This window comes from Pomacea canaliculata, linkage group LG1, assembly GCF_003073045.1.
Source record: "Pomacea canaliculata isolate SZHN2017 linkage group LG1, ASM307304v1, whole genome shotgun sequence".
Lineage (NCBI taxonomy): Eukaryota > Metazoa > Mollusca > Gastropoda > Architaenioglossa > Ampullariidae > Pomacea > Pomacea canaliculata.
The window spans coordinates 40,328,916-40,349,940 of record NC_037590.1 but is presented as its reverse complement, the minus strand read 5'-3'; the positions used below and the strand labels follow the sequence as shown (position 1 = coordinate 40,349,940).

General features: G+C 36.8%; 1 protein-coding gene across 2 annotated transcripts; it reads left to right on the top strand.

The window, feature by feature from the left end:
- The first annotated feature begins 67 nt into the window (after nt 1–67).
- On the top strand, nt 68–20,841 carry LOC112567782 (IQ domain-containing protein E-like). Of its 2 annotated transcripts, XM_025244610.1 has the most exons (23): nt 68–370; nt 2,396–2,452; nt 2,990–3,029; nt 3,251–3,295; nt 4,110–4,199; nt 4,353–4,436; nt 4,988–5,131; nt 5,993–6,066; nt 6,313–6,390; nt 7,916–7,951; nt 9,548–9,669; nt 9,887–10,003; nt 10,357–10,511; nt 10,795–10,853; nt 11,249–11,487; nt 11,648–11,695; nt 12,019–12,181; nt 12,966–13,007; nt 13,866–13,964; nt 15,929–16,119; nt 16,726–16,811; nt 18,761–18,777; nt 19,217–20,841. In XM_025244610.1, the coding sequence occupies exons 1-23, from the start codon at nt 281–283 to the stop codon at nt 19,292–19,294; spliced, it is 2,154 nt and encodes a 717-aa protein (XP_025100395.1). In that variant the 5' UTR covers nt 68–280; the 3' UTR covers nt 19,295–20,841. The 2 variants fall into 2 exon arrangements, with proteins under 2 accessions (XP_025100395.1, XP_025100404.1); XM_025244619.1 differs by lacking the exon at nt 12,966–13,007.
- The last annotated feature ends 184 nt before the right edge of the window (nt 20,842–21,025 follow it).

Below are 21,025 nucleotides of genomic sequence, written 5' to 3'. Positions count from 1 at the left end.
AACGGATAAAATCAATTAGTATTTAGCTTTATTGTGAGAACAACTCGAGGAACAGTTGGGGAGGAGATTATGTGTTTATCATGGTTGCGAAGTGCGGACAGTCGAAGTACCTGTTCGTAAATCTAGTCGTTAATTTTTATTTTGTGTGTATCTGATGACCATCAACTTGGCCGTTGGGTATTTATGACAATACCATAATGTCCACAGAATTGCACTTGTCATTTCTTTTGTAACAGTAGTGGCTTTAGTCCCCTGACGACGAGGAGTTCTTTATTACTGTATGGTATTAGGTCAGAGTTGGAAACTAAAGAAAACTGTGGTAAGATTTGGCAATCATCTGCATCAAATTATGCCAGTCAATATGCCTTCGGTAAGTTTTGAGTAAACCTAATTGTTTTAGACATTCTATAAGACTAAACATGCAGCTCTTATTCTTTTCGCGCCGACGTATATACGTATGCGCGCGTGCTCTGATTCGATCGTGTTCTACGATTGTTGGTGTCAGGTGTCAGCGCGCGCTTCTCGGCATGTTTGTATATGCGTGCACGCGCGTTCATGCGTGTGTGAGAGAAAGAAAGAAGGAGGAAGGGAGACTGATTTGAGTGTTTGGTCGCTGAATGGATGGGGGATCAAAAGGAAACCGCATTTTACGAAGTCGATCCTCTTCAATAACTATATTTCGAAAGCGCATTACATGCTGCAGATATTGTTCTAAATATGATGCGACATTTGAAAGATTAGTTCAGTTGTTTCTTCTTTTCTACCAGCTCTGAGACAGTGTGTTCCTCCCCATATTTCCAAGTCCACCCAAACCTAAAAATGCATAATTTAGAAACTGATGGTGGATTTAGTTATTGTGCAGTGAAACAATGGAACTCTCACCCTTTCCATATCCACCACCTATACCCATTATTGAATCCTTTAAACGTGCACAGAAAATGCACCTCTTCCGTAAATGTTACTCCTAACACCCTTTCCCACTATGGTAGTCCTTTTTTGCACCCTTCCAATTGCTCGTCCTTTCCCACTATGGTCGTAGTCCTTTTTTGCACCCTTCCAATTGCTCGCCTTTATCATGATATTCTCAGTTCTTGTTATTTGGTTCCTCTTTGCGATTTTTGTACTTGTTTTTATTCATCATTAGTACTGTTATTTATTCTTTCTCAGTTTATGTGTTATTCATTTGTTTTCCTGTCCCACATATGCTGTCCATGTCTCGTTCTTGTTCTTATGCGATAAGAGCATGCTCCTTAGGAGTATGTACTTTACAAATTTTGCATTTATCATTATTATTATTAGTTAGGAATGAAATTTTCATTGACATCATGATGTGAGTTTTGCATCTAGTTTTATGTGGATAAACTAAAATGAAATGAAGCTGTGTTCTGAGAAATACTTCAGTCGTTCAGTCACTTTTCCATTGACTGGGACCTGTTGTTTGGGGGAGCATATGGATAGATGCGGCAGCTAACAAGGTCTGTGACTTATGCCTGTTCTGGGTAATAGTAAGCAGGTCCTGCACAGAACAACATCCAGTCTTTAATGTTAATGAGCCAGTTCTTCCTCTGACCACCATGATGTTGACCACCCTCCACTGAAGGACAGTCTTTGACAAGGTGTCATTCCGGGTCACATGGCCAAACCAGACCATCTTACTTTGCTTGACTGTTGCTCGCAGAGGTTCCTGGTGTCCTAGCTATGAGTGTGGCAACCATGCTTTGTACATAGTCATTGGTTTTATGTTCTCTGGATGAGATCTAGAGCAGCCTCATCAGGTACTTGCTCTGGATTCTTCTCTCCATATCGGCAAGCAGAGTCTATGTTTCACAACCCATAGAGCAGGATTGGTGCTAAAAGGGATTTGTACAAATTAAACTTTATAGTAAACGTTATATTAGGGCTGTGCCATATCCAGATACGGAAGGTGCTTCTCTGTGAGGATGTGACTGTTAAAAATCTACTCAACTTTGCTTCTACCTAGTCTAAAGCCAGCCCGTTCTTCTGCTAGCAATTCCTCCACTGTGATGCTGATGCTGTCCTGTATTACTTTCAGCATGACTTTGCTTGGTTGGCTGATAAGGCTCATGGTTCTGCAGTTCTGGTACTGTTTGCTGGGTTTTTGGGGGTGAGGGGTATGACTAGTGATTGTCCATTCTTTGGGCCATTCTCTGTAATCCCAGTTTTCTTCCCTACCCTGCTTATGCACCTTGGACCAGGTGACTTACCTCTCTTCCGACTTGTAAATACCTAGTTTTAAATGTGGAATTTATTTCACAGAAATAATCTTTTTACATGTGATGAGCAAACTGTTCGACAACAAAGTGTAATATCAACATATGCATTTGAATTGAAAATGCATTTTAAGATAAAGTTTGTGTGTGTCTTTTGCATGCAGAAAATGGAAGAAGGTGATGAATATGATGCTGATGACTTTGAAGAAACAGAAACTATGGTGAGATGATGTAATATATTAAGTTTATATTGTATATACACAGGCAAGTTTTTTTTTATGGTGTCCAGTGATGATAAAGGCTGAACTTCTACCTTACAACTGTAAAGAATGGTTCACGTAAGGGGAGGGAGGTGAGAAGCAAATGCAGTGCAATCTAACCTAGTGGTTATGCCTCCATATATCCTAGTGTTCATGCTTCTCTGGCCCGACAAGTACCATCACCTCCCGCTGCTTGGTCAAACCATTTCTTTCTGCCACCAGGTAGAGGTTTGGCTCTTTAGTTAGTTTCAAATTATTTTCAGTAAAAAAAATTGAGAATGGCACTTGGTATAAGAAGTTTATTATGGACTGGAGATTTTTTTGGCTGTGTGATGGGTACACTTTGTCTTCATATAGTATTTTTTCTATATGATTTTTATGATGTAGGTGATTCTGTAGTAGTTTTTTTAATATAGGTGATGTTTTAAATTTTGGCATTTGCTTTCAAACATTGCTAGCTCATTATAAGCAATAGTATCACACCCACTTTTCTTTCAGATTTCTAAAGATAGGTCTAATAGACCAAAGTCTGCTATGGGTGAGTACACTAATTTCTTTCAGAGTTACAAATGAGTGTACCAGTTTTAACGAAACAATGGCCATAAAACACTTTCGGAAGAGGACACAAATCACACAAAAAATTATATTTTTCATAATTCCACTTCACTTTTTTAAAAGACATAACTTTGTATATTTTATTACTACTTATAGTAGGCTGACTGACAATATGATATATTTCCCACTTTGATTTTGTTACAGGTTTTATGGCCAAAAAAAGTTCTAAAATGACAAAAAGAATGTCAGGTAATTGGCTGAATTTTTTTTTTTTTGTGAATGAGAATGTAATAGTATTCATAGCTCTCACTATTATGAAAGTAATGCAAATTTTACTAAACTTCAAAATGCCAATAAAAGCTATAAATAAGAGACGCATTGGAGGCTCATAAGTGTATTTTATTAATGCCAACAGAAGAATATGAACCATTGTTTCCTATCTATAAAATGCAAAGAGTTGCTAGACTCTCAGTTAAAATGGGTGAAGGGGAGCAGGATATCAGATTTTCAGTTAAAATTGTTGAAGGTTTTTAGATCCCCATATGAATATCCCAAGAGGTTTTTCAACCATCCACAAAATAAATGTACAGTACATGTTAATATTTTCTTATTGAACCCTAATATCAAACTGCTTTATTTTAAAGTTATTTTTGTATGCATGTGACACTGTTATCATTGGCATTTAATAACAACTAATGATGAAATATCAGCCTTCAAGTATCTGTTTTATAACAAAATATCTAATGTAATAAGACTTTTGGCCTAAACTCTTTTACATCTTCATTCCCCTACTAGCAGATTTTATTAACATCTGTCTTACATGATTTACATACAGTTCTAAATTATGGGAAACATTGACTAAGGGGTTCTTCAAGGAAAATGAAACATGAAAGTGTGAGGGCAAAGTGCAAAACAACTTGATTTCAGAAAAAAATATGCCAATCGCGAATTCTTTAATAAGCAGAAAAATCTTTAAGCTATTAGCCTGATGTTTTCCCATAACCTAATATTTAATATTAATATTTAAAATTGTAAAAGCATCATGATTTTTCATTTTGTTTAGGCACATCACACAAAAGACGAGCACAGAGTGCTGGACTGACACGCACAAGCAGAGAAAAATGGATAAGCGCTGTTAAAAAAGGCCAGACAAGTAAGTCTCAATGTACTTGCAAACAAGATTTGAAGTTGTGTGTGTGAGTGTGCATTTCAAGAGGAACACAGGTTTTTACAGTGCTTTCAAAAGTTGAGTAACTGTGCTGAAAAATGATCTTTGCTATGATTACAAACTTTATTTTTCTTACAGCTATGCTTGCAAATGGAAGACAGAGTCCCAGACACAAGACACCAGTTGAGTACTGGGTAGAGACACTTCGCAAAACAGGATCAGGTGAAAAATCATTCCTTCATTTGTATGTAGCAGTGCATGCCTGAATCTGCATGTTGTGTGTATGTATATATCAAAGCACAACATTCTCTCTTTCTCTTTCATGCTTTCTTTTCAGGCTCTTGCACACTAAATGTCCTTATGTACTGTCACTAAATTCTGTGATGTTAGGACTGGATGCATACCAACTTTTATAAATATGCACCAATATTATTATTACTATCTTGTGCATTTTCATTTCTTTGGTGTGGCATGCATGTTGTTACAGTATTACTTTCTTGTTTACCCTATGTCCCTCTTTGGAGCAAGGGTTAGACGTACGAAAAACACATGGTTTGCTTGTGCTTTTTTCCCATGTTAATAAAAGTTTTCATTACCATTGTGCATGCATGCATGAATGTGCACACACACTCCTACACACACAGATTAAAAGAAGAAAGAGAAAACAGAGGCATAGCCTGGTGTATTTATTTTCTTCTTCAAGGCGAAAATCCCCGATTTTAGATTTTCTGTGACTGCAGTAACAGGGACTGTGTGATAACGCCCTTTTCCAGGCATCAGCACAGAAAGCACTGGAATGAATACCTTCACAGGATTAAAAAAGGCCAATGAAAAATATTATCCTTACATGAGCACTTCACACTTTATGCGCCAGGTTATGGGCACTGAGAAGGCAAACAGATACGATGACCCAACAGGTATGATTCATCCGACTTTGATAAACGTAATAATCAAAACAAATCTGGGTAGCTTTGTTAGTTTATGCAAATGCAACTGGTTTTCTTATGCAATTTTGAGATTGTGTGTGTGTGCATGGATATGAAAGAATGGTACACGGACTTTTCGCCGACGGACGTTTCGCCGCCGGACGTTTCGGAGCCGGACGTTTTGCCGATCGGACGTTTCGCCACCGGACGTTTCGGAGTCGGACGTTTTGCCGACCGGCGTTTCAACCGCGGACATTTCGGCGCGGGACACTTCATTTCGGCATTTCACGCTGGACCTTTAGCCGAAGTCAAGTGTGTGACGCCCCTTAGCTCACACAGTTCTCTCGCCATTGTATCATGTATCAGTGTACTCTCTCTCACTATCCTCCTCATGAACCGTTAGCTCACACATTTCTCTCGCCATGTATCAATGTTTTTTCTCAAAGCTGTTGCGCATAATCTGTGACAATCAAAAGTGAACTGTCTGTGAAGTCTGTGTGTAAAATTTGTTTGAAATAAAGAATTATTGTGTAATCTAGTAGTTACTTTCATTCTTGAGAAGTAAGTAGTCTCTCTCTCTCTGACATAACGCGGCGAAACGTCCGGCGGCGAAACGCCGGTCGGCAAAACGTCCGACTCCGAAACGTCCAGCGGCGAAACGTCCAGTCGACAAAACGTCCGGCTCCGAAACGTCCGGCGGTGAAACGTCCGTCGGCAAAACGTCCGCACACGGAAAGAATGATATTTGTTCGTTGCTGTTGATATGCATGCTCAGATTGTAATAGTAATAAATATATGTTTAAATGATTTGTCTCTCAAGTCTTTTTTTTTTTAAATTTTCCAACTAAACAGTCAAGCCTTCACCAGGTCGACCAAACTATAAAACACCTGAAGAGTATTATGATGAAGTGCTGGAACTAAGGAAAGTATGTATGATGGTGGTTAAAGAATTTAATTTCTTTCATCATGTTGTCTTAATAACATCAATGAAAATGCTGGATATATAATCCTGTAGAAGAGTTTGGTGGGGTTTTTACCCATTTTGTTCAGATTCAACATACACTAGTAGTATGTACAAACTAAGCTTGATATGTTAGATTGTCTGTAAATACAATAATGTATTATTTATAGCATACATACCTATTAGTAACAAATATGTTTATTTACAACAGCAAATAGCAGCACTTAACCTTGAGTCTGGTACAATGAAAACAAAAATACGGAGACTCGAAGAGGACAATGTAAAGAAGGTGAGTTACCGTTACCAGGATGCTTGATCTATTACCAATTACCAGGTACTTTGGTGGAATGACCATTATCAGTTACCAGGATGTTTAATCTGAGTTAACATCACCAGTTACCAGGTAGGTTGATGTGAGTTACTACTACCAGTTACCAGGATGTTTGATGAAGAGAAGTTTCTCTTTTGTGATCATTATGATATGGTTTTATTTCCTACTGCTTTTTCGTATTAAGTACTCTTTATTTTGAAACTACATAAGCTAGAGCTCATTGAATTCAACAGCCTTCTTAACAGAACAGGTTGTATGGGTTGACTGATCCCTGGTCCACTATACCTCCCAGCCAAATTATCACCTGACCATCACACCACAAAAAGCAAGAATCAAGATCAATTTATTAGAATTTAATGTCATTAAAACCAAAGACATTGTCTTTAATTTCCATTTGAACTCTCTACCAAGTGTCGGAATTATCATCCATCATGTTGATACCTTTTATTACCTGCTCACCATCTTTGAAGACAAGAACAGTTTGAATTGAGCAATTCACAGCTGCTGAAAGATTATTGGCATGGCCCAGAGCAACTATCAGACTCTCTGTAACTGGCAGAGATTTTCATAAGTATCCACAGTTCTATGGAGTGATAGGTATGGCCTATTAGGAAAGTTCTGTCAACTCCTGCTGGGCAGACACAGTTAGTACCTTGGTTCAGATCTCATCTCATAGTGAAAGGCACAGGATTGCAAAGGACTGTAAATAAACTGGACTACTGGTGATCTGCTGTCTGCTGAGACCAACACTTAGCCTTTCAAGGTTGTAGCTATAGGTCTTCAGGCCGTTCTTAGCCCCCGCGGGCCCGAGGCAAAGGCAGGCCTCACGCCACGATACGTTTTAGTTGGGATCTAAAGTCACTTTTTTCTCAGGGATATCTCGTCTTTATCATTGACAGCACGCTGCATACACATTACAACATAGCCTACGATTAATTATTTGTAACGTCGTCATAGGTTACAACGAAGGAACCCTAAAGTCTGAGTCGTAGTTGAGGTTGAGTTGAATGGTTGCATCCGCCATAAGTAAACACAACACACACCGACACACGTACATGCGAAAGACATTCAGATTTGTAACCAAATAACATAGCAACACGTAAATACGGCATAATATACATGTAAGTTTTCAACACTAATGTGATACGGCTGACTTTTCCATATGCCTAGTTACCATATCAATCAAAAGCGCGGGGCCCCTTGAAGCGCGGGGCCCTAGGCAGATGCCTCGTCCGCCTGCCCCTAAGCACGGCCCTGGTCTTGGCAAACCTCTTCAAAACCAGCATCTGGAACCACAAGTCAAGGATGGACCACACTGAAATTCTTAATGTCAATGGTATCATAGCTTAGTTGCTCTGTACTTTTTCATACCTTTATAATAAACTCTTGAAGCAGTTAATTTTTGTGAAGAAAAAAGTATCAATTACAAATCAATCTAGGGCTTCTCAGAAACATTTTGGTTATTTACAACTTTTATTTTCAGGAGAAAGAAATTGAAAGCTTGCTAAATCCTGGAATGGTAAGTTCATCTCTAATTTTCCTTTTTTATGCATGAGTATGCAAGTGAATGCATGCACACACACATACAGAAGTGAGTCTCCTCAAATTATTTATGTTTGCAAGTTTCAAAGATTATTTTATTTTTAGAGTTGTTCCATCAAAAAACATTTATTTGATAATATTGGTCAGGGTGTTTAACCATAGCACTTGTAGCTGATAGTTGACACTTCATTTCTGTACTGTTGGTAAATAAGTAATTTTCCTTCACATCACATGAGTATATTCTTGTCATAATTGTCATATACAGTGGAACCTCGGTTAGCGAACGCCTCGGATAGCGAATTTTTCGGTTAACGAACAAAAATTTCGCTAAAAATTTGTCTCGGATAGCGAACAAAATTTCGGATAACGAACAAAATTTCGTTAAAAATTTGTCTCGATAGCGAACAAAATTTCGGATAACGAACAGCCACGTGAACCACACGTGACCGACCAGCATGTCATCATTCGCGCTCGAGACAGTTACGATCAGTCGTTCCTTACTGTGCGCATCCTTCTTATTTAGTGATTGTTGTGCTTTATTTTAATAAGATAATCCTCAATCATGGCTCCAAGAAGATTAAGAGCAATAGTAGTGAGGTAATGACAAGGAAGCGGCCAACAAATGAATTGAAACAGGAAATGATTTCAAAGTATGAAGGTGGCATGCGTCTGTCGGATATGTGATGTCGTATTTACGAAGAGTTTACAAAAAAAGGCAGAAGAAGCAGACACTGGACAAGTTTTTTTCTTCAACCTCAAAGCTACAGAAAGGGAAGTCTCCCCGATTTTATAATGTCACGTGTGCTCATGGAGAGGGGATTCAAAGCAGTAATTCCACTCCTCCTCCCCCACCTGTTCCAACCACGCCGTCAAAACGGCAAGTTTTCTGTTTAAATGCTTTCGTTAATGTTTTTATGTTTATTTAAACTCCGTTTATATTGCATTATACTGTTTCATTAAAAAAATACCTATATATATATACGCCTGTAACTTTCAAATAGCGAGTCAACAGGGGCTGGGAACCAATTAAATCTATTTCCTTTATTTCTTATGGAAAAAATTGTTTCGGATAACGAACATTTCGGTTAACGAACAGCTTTCCAGAACGGATTAAGTTCGTTAACCGAGGTTCCACTGTATTTATATGTTTATGTTTTATGGTCAAACGGGGTGAGGAATAGGTCTGACTGGCATGCCTTCACTAGCACTCATCATGCATCTATCCCCCAACCACCAGTGACTGGTCACAGCTAGGGGACAGAGAGAGTTGTGTGGTTAACTGTTGGTTTATTTACAGATTTACAGTCTTTCATGGGTGGGGCATTGAGCTAAACATGGAGAAGTGTGCTCTACATATTTTATTATTCTTATTAATGTGCTGTGAGAGAGAAAGAGAGTGTGTGTGCACATGTATGAATGCAAGTAAGGTATATTTGATGTCTGCTTAAAGTGTGTGCTTGTGCATGTGTGGATGTTAATGTAAAGCGCTTTGACAAGTCAAGTCAGCCTTCAGTGGTGGGAAAAGGTGCATGATAAATAATTGGGTTTATTTTTACTTGCAACTCTTTTTCAGAGCGAGGAGATCAGAAGAACTTTAGGGGACAGAAAACCAGAGTCAGGGGCTGTGATACACAGTTTGAAACAGAAGATTCTGAAGCTTGAGGTGCAGCTTAGAGACCGAGAATCAGCATACAAGTGAGGGAATAATTAAGATTTAGATGCTTGTAGTATAGGATGCAATCATGTAGTTTTGAATTGTGCTAGAGATAAAGTCATAAGTAAGTGTGCAGTTACAGAGTTGAGTCATGAGTTGTTTGTTTAGCATTAGATGCACTTGTTTTTATATTTGGATGCACATGTGTGCATAATTATCAGTATGCATGCACATACACATATGTGTATCATTTTATAGCAAGCTTCAGGCAGACCTCAAGGTTACAAAGGTCGAGGAACTCAGAGGTCAAATGGAAGTTATGTACCAAGAGATTGTTAGACTGCAGCACTGTAAGGATTCAAGTCCCTCCACTAAGTGAGCTTTATGTTTGTTTCAAAACAGTAACAGTACTGGTAATCATACTATTGCTCACTTGATAAGAAGAACCATATCATTACTCATTTTTGTTGTTACATTAAAACTCTTAAATTCTTTCCTTTTTTTGCCTTGTAACACCAGAAAACCTTTAACTAGATTTATCTATAACTAGAGTTATTTAATGAACTTGGTTGCTTTTGCCTTTTTTAATATTGATCAATCATTTCTTTATATATATTTCCTTTATCATTTCTCTGCTGCCTTTTATCCGTAGAACACTCCCACTATTGAATATTTTGTATAAAACGTGTGCAATGATATTTAATTATTAAGAATCATATTTTCTTCAGAGGTAGCCATGAAAACACAGTAAAAGTAAAGGCTCTAAATGAAACCATTTTGCGACTGAGTAAAAACAATGAACAACTGCTGCAAGAGAACAGAGCATTGAAGGAGGACCTTAGCAAAGCTTTTGAGGAAGCTGACACTAAGCCTAATGAAAATAGTAAGTTACATGTACTTCTTTCACCATGGACCTTCATTTATGTCCGTGGTTCACACACACACACATATATATATACCTTCACATTAAAGTTGGAACATACTTTCTAATGGCATTTTCTTTTTCTTGTCATAAAGAGGTTTGGGCGGAAATGTCATTCACAGGAAATATTTGTTTAAAATAAGTGGAAAATAACAATTTATTCAATAAGGGTTTATGCTGTTTGTAAATAAGTTTTGTAAATTACTTCGGCTTGTTTTTTGGAATTAAACATTTATTTGAACAGGAGAATGTGAAGATATGGACAGGAAGCAGCTTCTCTTGATGATTAAAAAACTTGAGAGAGTAAGTTACATTTCAGAGATTAGAATAGAAAAACACAATTTTCCGAGATTAGAATAGAGAAAACAAAATTTTCAGAGTTATTCATTTTCCTCTTCACATCACATTTTTCTATTTTATTTCTATTTCTTTTCTTTTTTTGTACTTTAGATGGGCTGTAGCTTATAGAAGTGTATTCTACCAAGTGTGCTTAACTGGATATAGCTGTGGTGGCTAGAGATATCTCATCAGAAATCTGATAAACAAAAATAAAGTGTACTTGAATGGACATGTGTGTGATTATATTTAAAAAAAATACTTTTAAAAATCACGAGTACAAATATTTCATGTCTAGATCATGCAATCATCTTTACCTTGTACAGAATAGTTCTAACCAATGATTCTTTCAATCATGGCAGCGTACAGAATTGGCAGAGAGGCAGGTGGACTCTGACACTTTGTCTGTTGTTTCTGGAGTAAGTGGAAGAGAAGGAAGAGCTGGGAGTTTGGCTGCTACAAAACTTGTCCTGCAAGGAAGTCTTCAGGAAAGGCTGACTCAGCTAGATCAACGAGAGACAGAGCTCCTTGAGGAGATCCAGCGGCTTAAACTCATTATAAAACGACTGCGTGATGAAAAACGCAAACATGCTGATGAGGGGTAGGTTATGGTCTGCCTTTCCTCTTTTGTAATTGGTTTCTTCATTTTGGTTATATCAGTGTTAGTAAAGTGTAAAAACAAGGGGCTCTTGAATTTATTTTTTATCTGACTTTTGGGATAAGAATAATCAGCATGCATGTTATAAATTTTCTGGTTTCAGCAAACCAGAAACAGGCTCTTTACCACCTACACCGAGGCATCGTTCAAGGTTAGTAAGACATTAGGCTTTAAATAGGATGTTTACAGGGATGTTTTCCTGTTGTTGTTCCAATAACATTTTAAAACTAAGACTTTTTACTTTGTGAATTTAGAGTACACTAAATACACGATTGTGAAACATCTCTATTACAATGTTATTTCTTATGTTTGTTAAAGTATTTTTTTGTTTCTTTTGGTGTTTAATCTCAAAGCTTGATTAATTATTTTAATTTGGTGGGGTGTGGGGCTAAGCTGTAATTTTGCATCTTATTCACTGAGACATGTTAAAGATCAGAGGCAGTCTAGGGTCTCTATTTTCATTGCCTTTTCCAGCCGATCAGAGTCAGGAAGTCTGATGGGTAGTCGTCGCCCATCACGCCAGGAATCAGTGATATCTGAATCCAGCTCTACTCAGAGGAAGGTCAATGACTTCAAACAGAAACATGCAGCATTGAACATTCAACGACAATGGCGGCAGCACAAACAGCAGCAGGAAGTATGGTCATAATTTTTTAGCCTTTTCTTTTTATTGTTGGCAAATAATCAATAATGGCTGATGTATTTGAGACAAGTGTTGAAGATGTACCCTTTATAAGATTTATTTTTAACCTATGACATTTGCTGGTGCCTTAAAGGACTAGTGGAGTGCAAATTATTTTCTAATACTTGGGTAAAACTTAATGCGAGATATCTTGGTGAATACCCCTCTTCTCAGGGTGAATATCTTATGAAAAATATGCCTCCAAATGCCTACAAACATAACTATGCACAGAAAGAATTTTCTAAATTGTGAGGGGACAACATAACATATTTTCCCAACCTTCCCATTGATCTAAATGTGTTGAACCACTATTTTGACATCTGTTGACTTTTTTCCATGCATAGTGATGTTTATAGGTATGCATCTTGAGAAAAGAAGAGAGGTAGCCACCCAGACTGAGAAAAATAGTAACTTGCACTAAACTTTACCCAGTCATTAGAAGATAAAAGAAGCATAACCTTGAAGTGTGATGGAGGTGGTGGTGTAAAGGGAGAGCATTTCTGATAAAACCATTTTCAGATTCTGAATAGGAACACTATGAGGAGTACTATTTTAGATAAGAATTATTCTGTGTCCATTCACACTTGAATTGTTTGGTCATTAGGGGTTCTGAAAGGGAAACTTTGAGGTACATACATCTAAGTAATCACTTTTAAGCTGAGAGGCTAGTCCTCATTACAGTAGTAGCTTCAGTTTTTGATGACCTTCAAAGATCATTCAAATGTCTGAAATGTAACAGGAAAAGAAGAAAACCCATGAAAATATGGCAACCAGAATAAAGGTAGGATAGTATAGTATAGGATAGTATATTTGCTGGTAAACTAGAGTTGATTGTAGCACTAACTTAGATCATTTATTTGCTTTCATTTTGTCGTAGCTCATGCTTAAAATAGTTTGACTAATTCAACTGCTTTAACAGTGTTTTCATCTTCACAATGGTAATCATCGAAACACCCTGCTTATTTGTTTTTGCTTGGAAGTTCTAAACTTTTTCTAAATGTTTGGTACTAAGCAGCTGTCTATAAACTGTGTAAATGTATGCTATTTTTTGTAGGTAAGTGAAACAGGTGGATAGTATAGATAAAATTTGGTACATCAAATTGAGCTGAAATGTAATAGGATGTATAACATTTTAATAAGTGGATTATACCTGTAGTGCTTGAAGATTCACATACCAGCATTGTGTATACCAAACATGCTTTATGATACTGAAGGAAATGATGGCTAGAATTAATATATTACAAGTCATACTAAGCGTGAATTTTTGTCTTAATTAAATATTTAATTTCCCCTTGCTCTGACTTGCTGACAGTAAGTGGGACTTGGATAAGTAAGAGTATTTTCAGATACATTTGAAATATATTTATATGGATAGTCAACATCCCTGAAAAGCCTTGTAAAGATTATGAAGTCTATGAAGATACAGTCCTGTTTTTGCCGTTTCTGTTTTTTAATTGAAAGTGTACCTATATAACCAATAGACAGTCATTTTTAATCATTTAAAGGTAACACTATTATATGAAATAAATAATAATTTATTACATTTACGTTTTTGTTCTTTTGGAATTTGCTCAACAAACTATGCTAGAGTGTATAGGCACCAAAAGCTTAACTCATTGGTCAAATCTGTTGATTTCAGATGGAGGAAAAAGTGAAGAAATTTCAAGAAAACCATGCTGCCAAGACGATTCAGAATAAATGGCTGAAATACAAGCATGACCAGTATGAGGCCGATGATGTAAGGAGGGAATTTAGCTTCCCCCAATCCCCCATTAATTGTATTCTTGTGCTTTTTCCTCTTGTATTATTTCACAGTCTTCAATCACACATATTATCATTTTCAGTTCTTTGATTAGTCTGGTCATCATGCAAAAAAACTATTAAAATTAGTTTATTCCATCTGCCTCTGGTCGAGATGATACATGTTGATGTCTTTAATAAGCAAGTTGAGGAGGGAGTTGACTGCAGTGACACAAGTTAACCTACTCAGTCTAAAGATGGAAGTTTTCTTACTCCTTGATAGTTCTTCTTTGGCATTACCAGATGACAGGAGAAAAAAGGGATACTATTGCTCTTTAACCATCGAAAGTTGTCTTCCTGATTGTGAGTTAGTTCGTGCCTTGCATGCAAAGCACTCCAATGGTCAAATGAGCAACAATCCTCAGATAGCTATAAAGGTAAAAGTAAAGTGTTCAACCACATGCTTTGCTACTCTGCTTTTGAGCAACAAGCTACACAAGTCATCTGTGGATGTCCTGTGTTCAGTTCAATTGTTATCTATTTTACCTTTTCATTCTGGTTTCTTTAGTTGTATCAAGACTTGCTTCCGGGGTTTAAGGCTAATGAGTGGGCCTTTTTTTTATACTTTAAATGAGCTGCATGGCAGGGAAGACTTTGATTTAGCTGTCCATCACTCCATGGGCTTTCACTCGAGTGATGAACTCCATGAAGTGAGTTTATTCCTTGTTGCTCCTTTGAGGAGCATAGGACAGCCCAACAACACCTTACCAGTGAACCCAGTTTTGGGCAGCCCCCTCCATGAAGTGAGAGGTTCAGCTAATCAGGGAGACAGTTTATAAAAAGAAATTGTTTCAGCCCACTGAGATGACCTCTTCATGTATGCATGGTTCCAGAACAACAGCGATCTTGTCTCTGCACACTGACAGATTTGGGCTGGTTGATAAATGCTACAGTTCAGTTCTCCAGCCCATCCCAGAGGTTTTTATCTGGAGTTGCTCTTCATTACTCAGAGCAAGTTGGTCTGTCTGCTCCTGTCCCAGGCATTGATGATTTGGATGGAAGCCAAACGCCACCTTCAGTGCTGGATAGACTTCACCTGGTTACAGCTTGGGCATGCCAACAAAAGACGGGTTGGGGAGTTCAACTATCATCTCCCTTTCTTCAGTGGCTGGGAGTTTGCTTCTATCAGACAAATGCATGCTTGTGTCTTTCCTGTGCAGAGATGGGGGCAGTTAGTCCCCTTACCCTGTGGTTGTTAATGCATGGATCCTTGGAGACAACTCACAGTCCATCATATTCCCAAATGCTTGAATGTCCTCACTAATTCCATCAGTCAAAGAAGAATTTTTATTGTACACTCTCATTCTTTGAGACTTACCAGGTGACATGAAATTGACACTCTCCTGCTGTTTTTTTGGAGTGGTTTCAACAAAAAATAAACTGCTCTACTGGCTTTGCTTTGCCTTTATAGCTGTCTGAGGACTGCTGCTCACCTGAACATGCTAGCTGTCAGGAAGACAGATTTCTATGGTTAAGGAGCAGTCTCCTATGGTCTTGTGATAAATCTCAAAGAAAGAGAATTTACAATAAAAACATCATCTTTATGTTGATTGCCATCAAGTTATTAAAATATTGATTAATACTGTTGTGCACAATCTTGCATTCTTGTAATTTGCAAAAGATGTTCCGAAGGTGAATTCAAGGTTTTGTGTTTGTTTTGCTGTAAAAATTTGGGATTTGAAGTTTGAATGAGCATAGAACAAAACAATAGATCAGTATATCATGTTATGCAGAAATAAGTCTTCAGCTGTGTATACTTTTGGTATTAGGAAAGAATGTATGCTTATGCATGCAAAACGTTTCTAGTCCTAGGAACTTAAAGGTTGTCAAATTATATGCATCACTATAGAGGTTAAGCAGATTTGCCTTGTAAAATATTGGATTCTTACCATGGCCATGCAGGCAGCATACATGATCCAGTCAGCACTAAAGGCACATAAATCAAGACAAGCTCAGATGAAGAGATATAGGGATGATGAAGACTCCATACAAGGGGATGACGATGATGATGATGATGATATTTACCTCATCCAGTCAAGCATTAAAGGTCAACACTCCCGTCGGGACCAGATGAGGCAAATGAGACAACAGGGGTTAGTGATTCAGCATTTAATTTTTAACCAGACGTAAAATTTCAAGTGAATTGTCAGGATTTTATAAAACGCCAAGCCCCAAGAATTTTGGATTCTTAGTTACTTGAGATGTGCCTGGAAAGATTTGCCAACCCTTATTCATAAGTCAGACAAACCAATCTCAAGGTGATAATGTTTCACAAGTGTGTGTGCTTTGATAGCATTTAACATAAGGATAATGTTATTCATGTGTGACCTCCATTTATATCCATCCATTGTTCTTTGTCTTCTTTAATACTTCAAGGGTATAAAATTACTCATGCTGGCAAGTGAATTCTCTTATGGCAACAAAGCATGTATTTGTCACAGTATCAATCTCAAGCTTCTAGCCCTTCAACCTACAGTAGAAATGTAAATGGTTCATGCTCGTTTTTAAAGAGCATTTTGTAACTTATAGAATATTTCATAGAGCATGTAGATTTTTCTCTTTTTTTAAATTTGTTTTCATGTAGTCATTCTAAGTGAAAGAGGGTAAGTAAATAGACTGGAGATAAGCAAACAAGAAGTTTGTGAAAAAAGATGACTCAAATAAAAAAGTTTCCTGTGTTAATGTTTATTTTTTTAAAGATATGATTCCTATGAAGATGAGGATGAATATTATGATACAAGATCTGGAGGACAGCCCAGGAAGCCCTCAATACAACAACTTTCAGGTAGGCATCACAATTTCAATGTTCAAATACTAGATTCAGATTATGGTGATTATTTTTGTATTTTTATTTTGGAGGGTATTTTAGAAACTAGTTTCATTTACAGCCTAACTGGATCTTGACAGCCCATATGTCATACAAATATTTTCTCTGAATGTTTATGAACATTTTGACAGAATATTTTCTTTTGATTGAAAATAATTATGCTTCTAGTGTTCGTGGTTTGGACTGTGCCTTTTGTTGTGATCTCCATCATTGTCTGTAATGTTTTTGTTTTCTGTCAAGTTTCTTTGTTTTGTGCACACTGATCACAAGATAGCCTGTACTGTAATGTGACATTTTTCTGCTTCTTTAATGTGGCAGCTGTGATCTACCATTAGTCTGATCTATGGCAAGAATCAAGGTCTCTGCAGACAGTGATAATGGATCTACCTTATATATACTAATAAGGCTTCTTGAGAGTGGTCGCCTTGAGAATATGCCACAATATGACAGTGGCTACCAATAGTGAAGAGCAGACATTATCTACTTCCTCACTGAAGTCTCTCATGTCAAATCGTGTGTAGATAGTGTTGAGCTCATTTACAAATGTGAATGGGTTAGCACACTTTACTCTTTGTTTCTTTTGTTATTTACCCATCATGGTGTTCAAGCTCCTCTGTGTTTCCCTTGCTTTGCCCTCGCCAAGTCGCTTTTCTACCTTCTTTCTGTATTCAACCTTAGATGTTTTTGCCTTTGCTCTGAACCCCATTATCTTTTTCTTTCACCTTCTGTTTGTCTCCCTGCATAAAAGCTATCTTTTTTCATAGAGACATGGTTTGCTATTTGGATAGCTGCAGATCTGCTTGGTAGGGATGACAGACTTTTCACAGAAGTTGATATAAGATGTGATCGTGTCTGCCAGACTGTCCAGGTTGGCACCACAGCTAGTGAAGAATAAATCCCACTCGGTGGCCTCGAGGCAGCCTCGAAGGATCTCAGTTGCTTCAAATGTCCAAGTCCTAATACAGTGTGTCTTCTGCTGCAACAATAGTAGAAAATCTCGAGTGTAAATCAGAAGGCTACGTCGCCATTTAGACCAGTCGCTCTTTGAAAAGAGAAAAAGTCTCACGTACAGGGGCACTCACACACAGAAATATGATACTTCACACAGTCAGATGCATTGCAGTAACACTTATATCCATCTGTGCATGCGTTGGGCCCAGTGTTATACTACTATAATGACATGTTCAGATGGCACCAACTCCTTGAGTCCAACTACTGTCTGGCTAGCTGTTTGCCATTGTTTCTGTGAGCGAGATCGCTGGAAGGGTTACAAATGAAGATATGTTCCTGGGTGTGTTTTCTCATTTTATATGGAATTTTCCCTTTGTTCCTATTTCTTCAACATATATATATATTTTTAAATGCTGGATGATTTCCATTTGGGTCTTCAGATTGTGACTTGTTTTTGATCTGTGATGACAGCTTGCTATGAAATCAAACAGTATTGTCTTCGTTGCACAAGTTTGCCACTTCTGCTGATGACCTCAAATGTTCTGGATTCTGTGGGTGTTGCATCTTGTGACAGTTTCTATTTACAAATTTCTCCATTATTTGACAGTTTTGATCTTGAATGACAGTGGTTGCTATGATGATTATTGTGCATTTGTCCATTTTTTTCAAAGTGAATACTACGCGTGTTTGTAACTTCTTACATATATTCATCATGCACACATATTTTGTGTGTGTGTGCCTGCGCATACATGCATACTTGCAAAGATCAGTCATGCTCACATGCCTTTGTGTGAGATTCCTCTGTGTTTCTATTTCTGTTTTGTCTTTGAACCATGCTGGTGCTAGAAAATGATGCTTGATAAATATGCTTCATTATCATTATTATTGTTTATTAAAGTGAATATAGATTTTTCTCAAATATAGACCTCTGAAAAAAGAAATCAATTTTGTTTCAGCAAAAGAAAAACCAAAGGCAAGTATGCATGATTTAAAACTAGAACATAAAGATATAAAGAGGGAAAAAATATATATCTGCTTTTAAAAAATCTATAATGAGAAAACACTATTTGAAAATATGTGTGAGGTGTAGATTTTGTTTATGCATGGATGTATATTTTCCCTTACTCAGTATGAATAAATAAGCTAATTATTCCAAGTTTCTATTTTAATGTATATTTTAAATGTACTTGTGAAAATCTGTGTTATTTATGGATCACTGACTTAAAATAAAACGTCTCAGTTGTGGGAAATCTAAACTTTGAGGCAGTTTGCACCTTATAAGCTTGTTATTGATTAACGGCCATGACTAAATAAGGTAGTATTTCATCTCTTTTCTTTGATATTCTTTTAGCATTAAAAAATTCATTTATATATATATACTTATATTTCTTGTGGTATGCATTTTATTTCAGCGCCAGTTGTTAACTTACACGCCCGTGGCCAGTTCTAGCAATGCACCAACAGACGATGATGATGACATAATGTTTTGATCTGTGTTTTTATGGTCTTGGTCTTTTGGCCCACAGAACTTCCTTGTGCTGAGAGGTCTTGGTCTTTCTCTATTTCTGTCTGTTGATTAGAATGACAGCTTAGGAGAAGCTGCTTCAGCTATAGTGCCTCAGTAATATTTTATCTATCACAGCTGGCCTGTGAAAATTATCACCTTTTTGGTCTAAAAATTGTTTGAGGGGTATCATATTTTGGTCAGAATGAATGAATAAATTTTACTCTTCTCATGTTCGTTCTTGTGCTGTTGAGTTTTTTTATATTTATTTCTCATTTTAGTTATAGGTTTCTTTCACCCTTTGACCAAATAATGCATGTGCAGTGCCACCCTTTTTTTCAGGAATTACTGCTATACCAGTCAGGTAACTTTACCTACTTAGGTGCTCATGAATCAGGAGTTTGCCTTTCAGATTAATGAGCTAGTTCCCTACTCATCTTAGGCAGATTTACCCATGAGTAAATTGCTGTTGTTTTTGGTCTTTCTTGTTCCCAAATTATCAACAGCAACTATTGGCAGTTCATTTATAGCTCATTTTCTTTCTTCCTCCAAAGATTTAGAGATCAGTAAATGCATATGGGTGTATGTTCAGATCCTTTCATGTATAGCCTATAGGTTTTTAGGCAGCATCTATAATTAAATCACTTTGCCTTGACATATTTTACAATTGAAGATATTTACAGCATGGATTAGCATACAGTTGTATGCATTTGTGTGTTTGTGTGCATGGGCAGATGTGCAGTGATCTCTGTCTGTAGTGGATGTACATATGAAAGATATAGGAGAGTATGCACACACATGATAGACATGGTATTTTGAATAAGCCTACACATATACACACACAAACATACACACATGTGTACACATAGACTTGTTCAAAATACCATGTCTTATAGTAATAATTTATGAAAGGATTCTTTGCAGATATATATGAATGCACAGAAGTATTTCATTTTTGTACATCAAATTTACATTTTACATATCACTTTTTGTTCATGCGCATGTGCATGCATTTTAAGATTTAAAATTTTTTAATGTTTTATATTTCATTATTGACCACTATTGATTCCTAAATGTCAGGAAAGAAACTGTCTTTAATTTCATCAACATTATAATTTTATTGCTGAAGAATAGATTAGAAAAGAGGTAGTTGGTAGTCATGCAAAAAAAGTCATGCAATATCTCTTCATTGTCTAAGTGTTTGTTGTCAACAGTTACTGGAAGCAGTTTTTTGCAAATAAGAAAAAAATTATATTCAGTAACATAAAAACAACTTTAATTTTTCTTTAACTTATGTATGAACAGTTATAAAATAAAGGCAGTTTATAAATGACCTTACACTTTCTGAATTTATACTTATTCCTTTTATCATTAATTTATTCAGTAATGTCGAATGTAAGATTTTATGTCCCAGATAAATATTATTTATCAAAATTAACTATTGTGTAAGCCTTGTGCACAAAATGATCTCCGCACAATTTCTGTGATAACTTTGTCTACAGATAGTTACTGTTATATAAAATTTTAATTATATTCTACTGACTTTGGTCTTCTGATGTGTGTGTGATATAAAATTCATTTAAAACACTTTTACCTTGCAACCGGTGATCTCAGTGCAATTGCAACTACAATTACAAAGAAGCACAAAGCAAAAAATTCAAACTCTTTTACTGTTATCAGTTCAGTCCTTTGACCTGGCTGGTCAGTGGGAAAACGG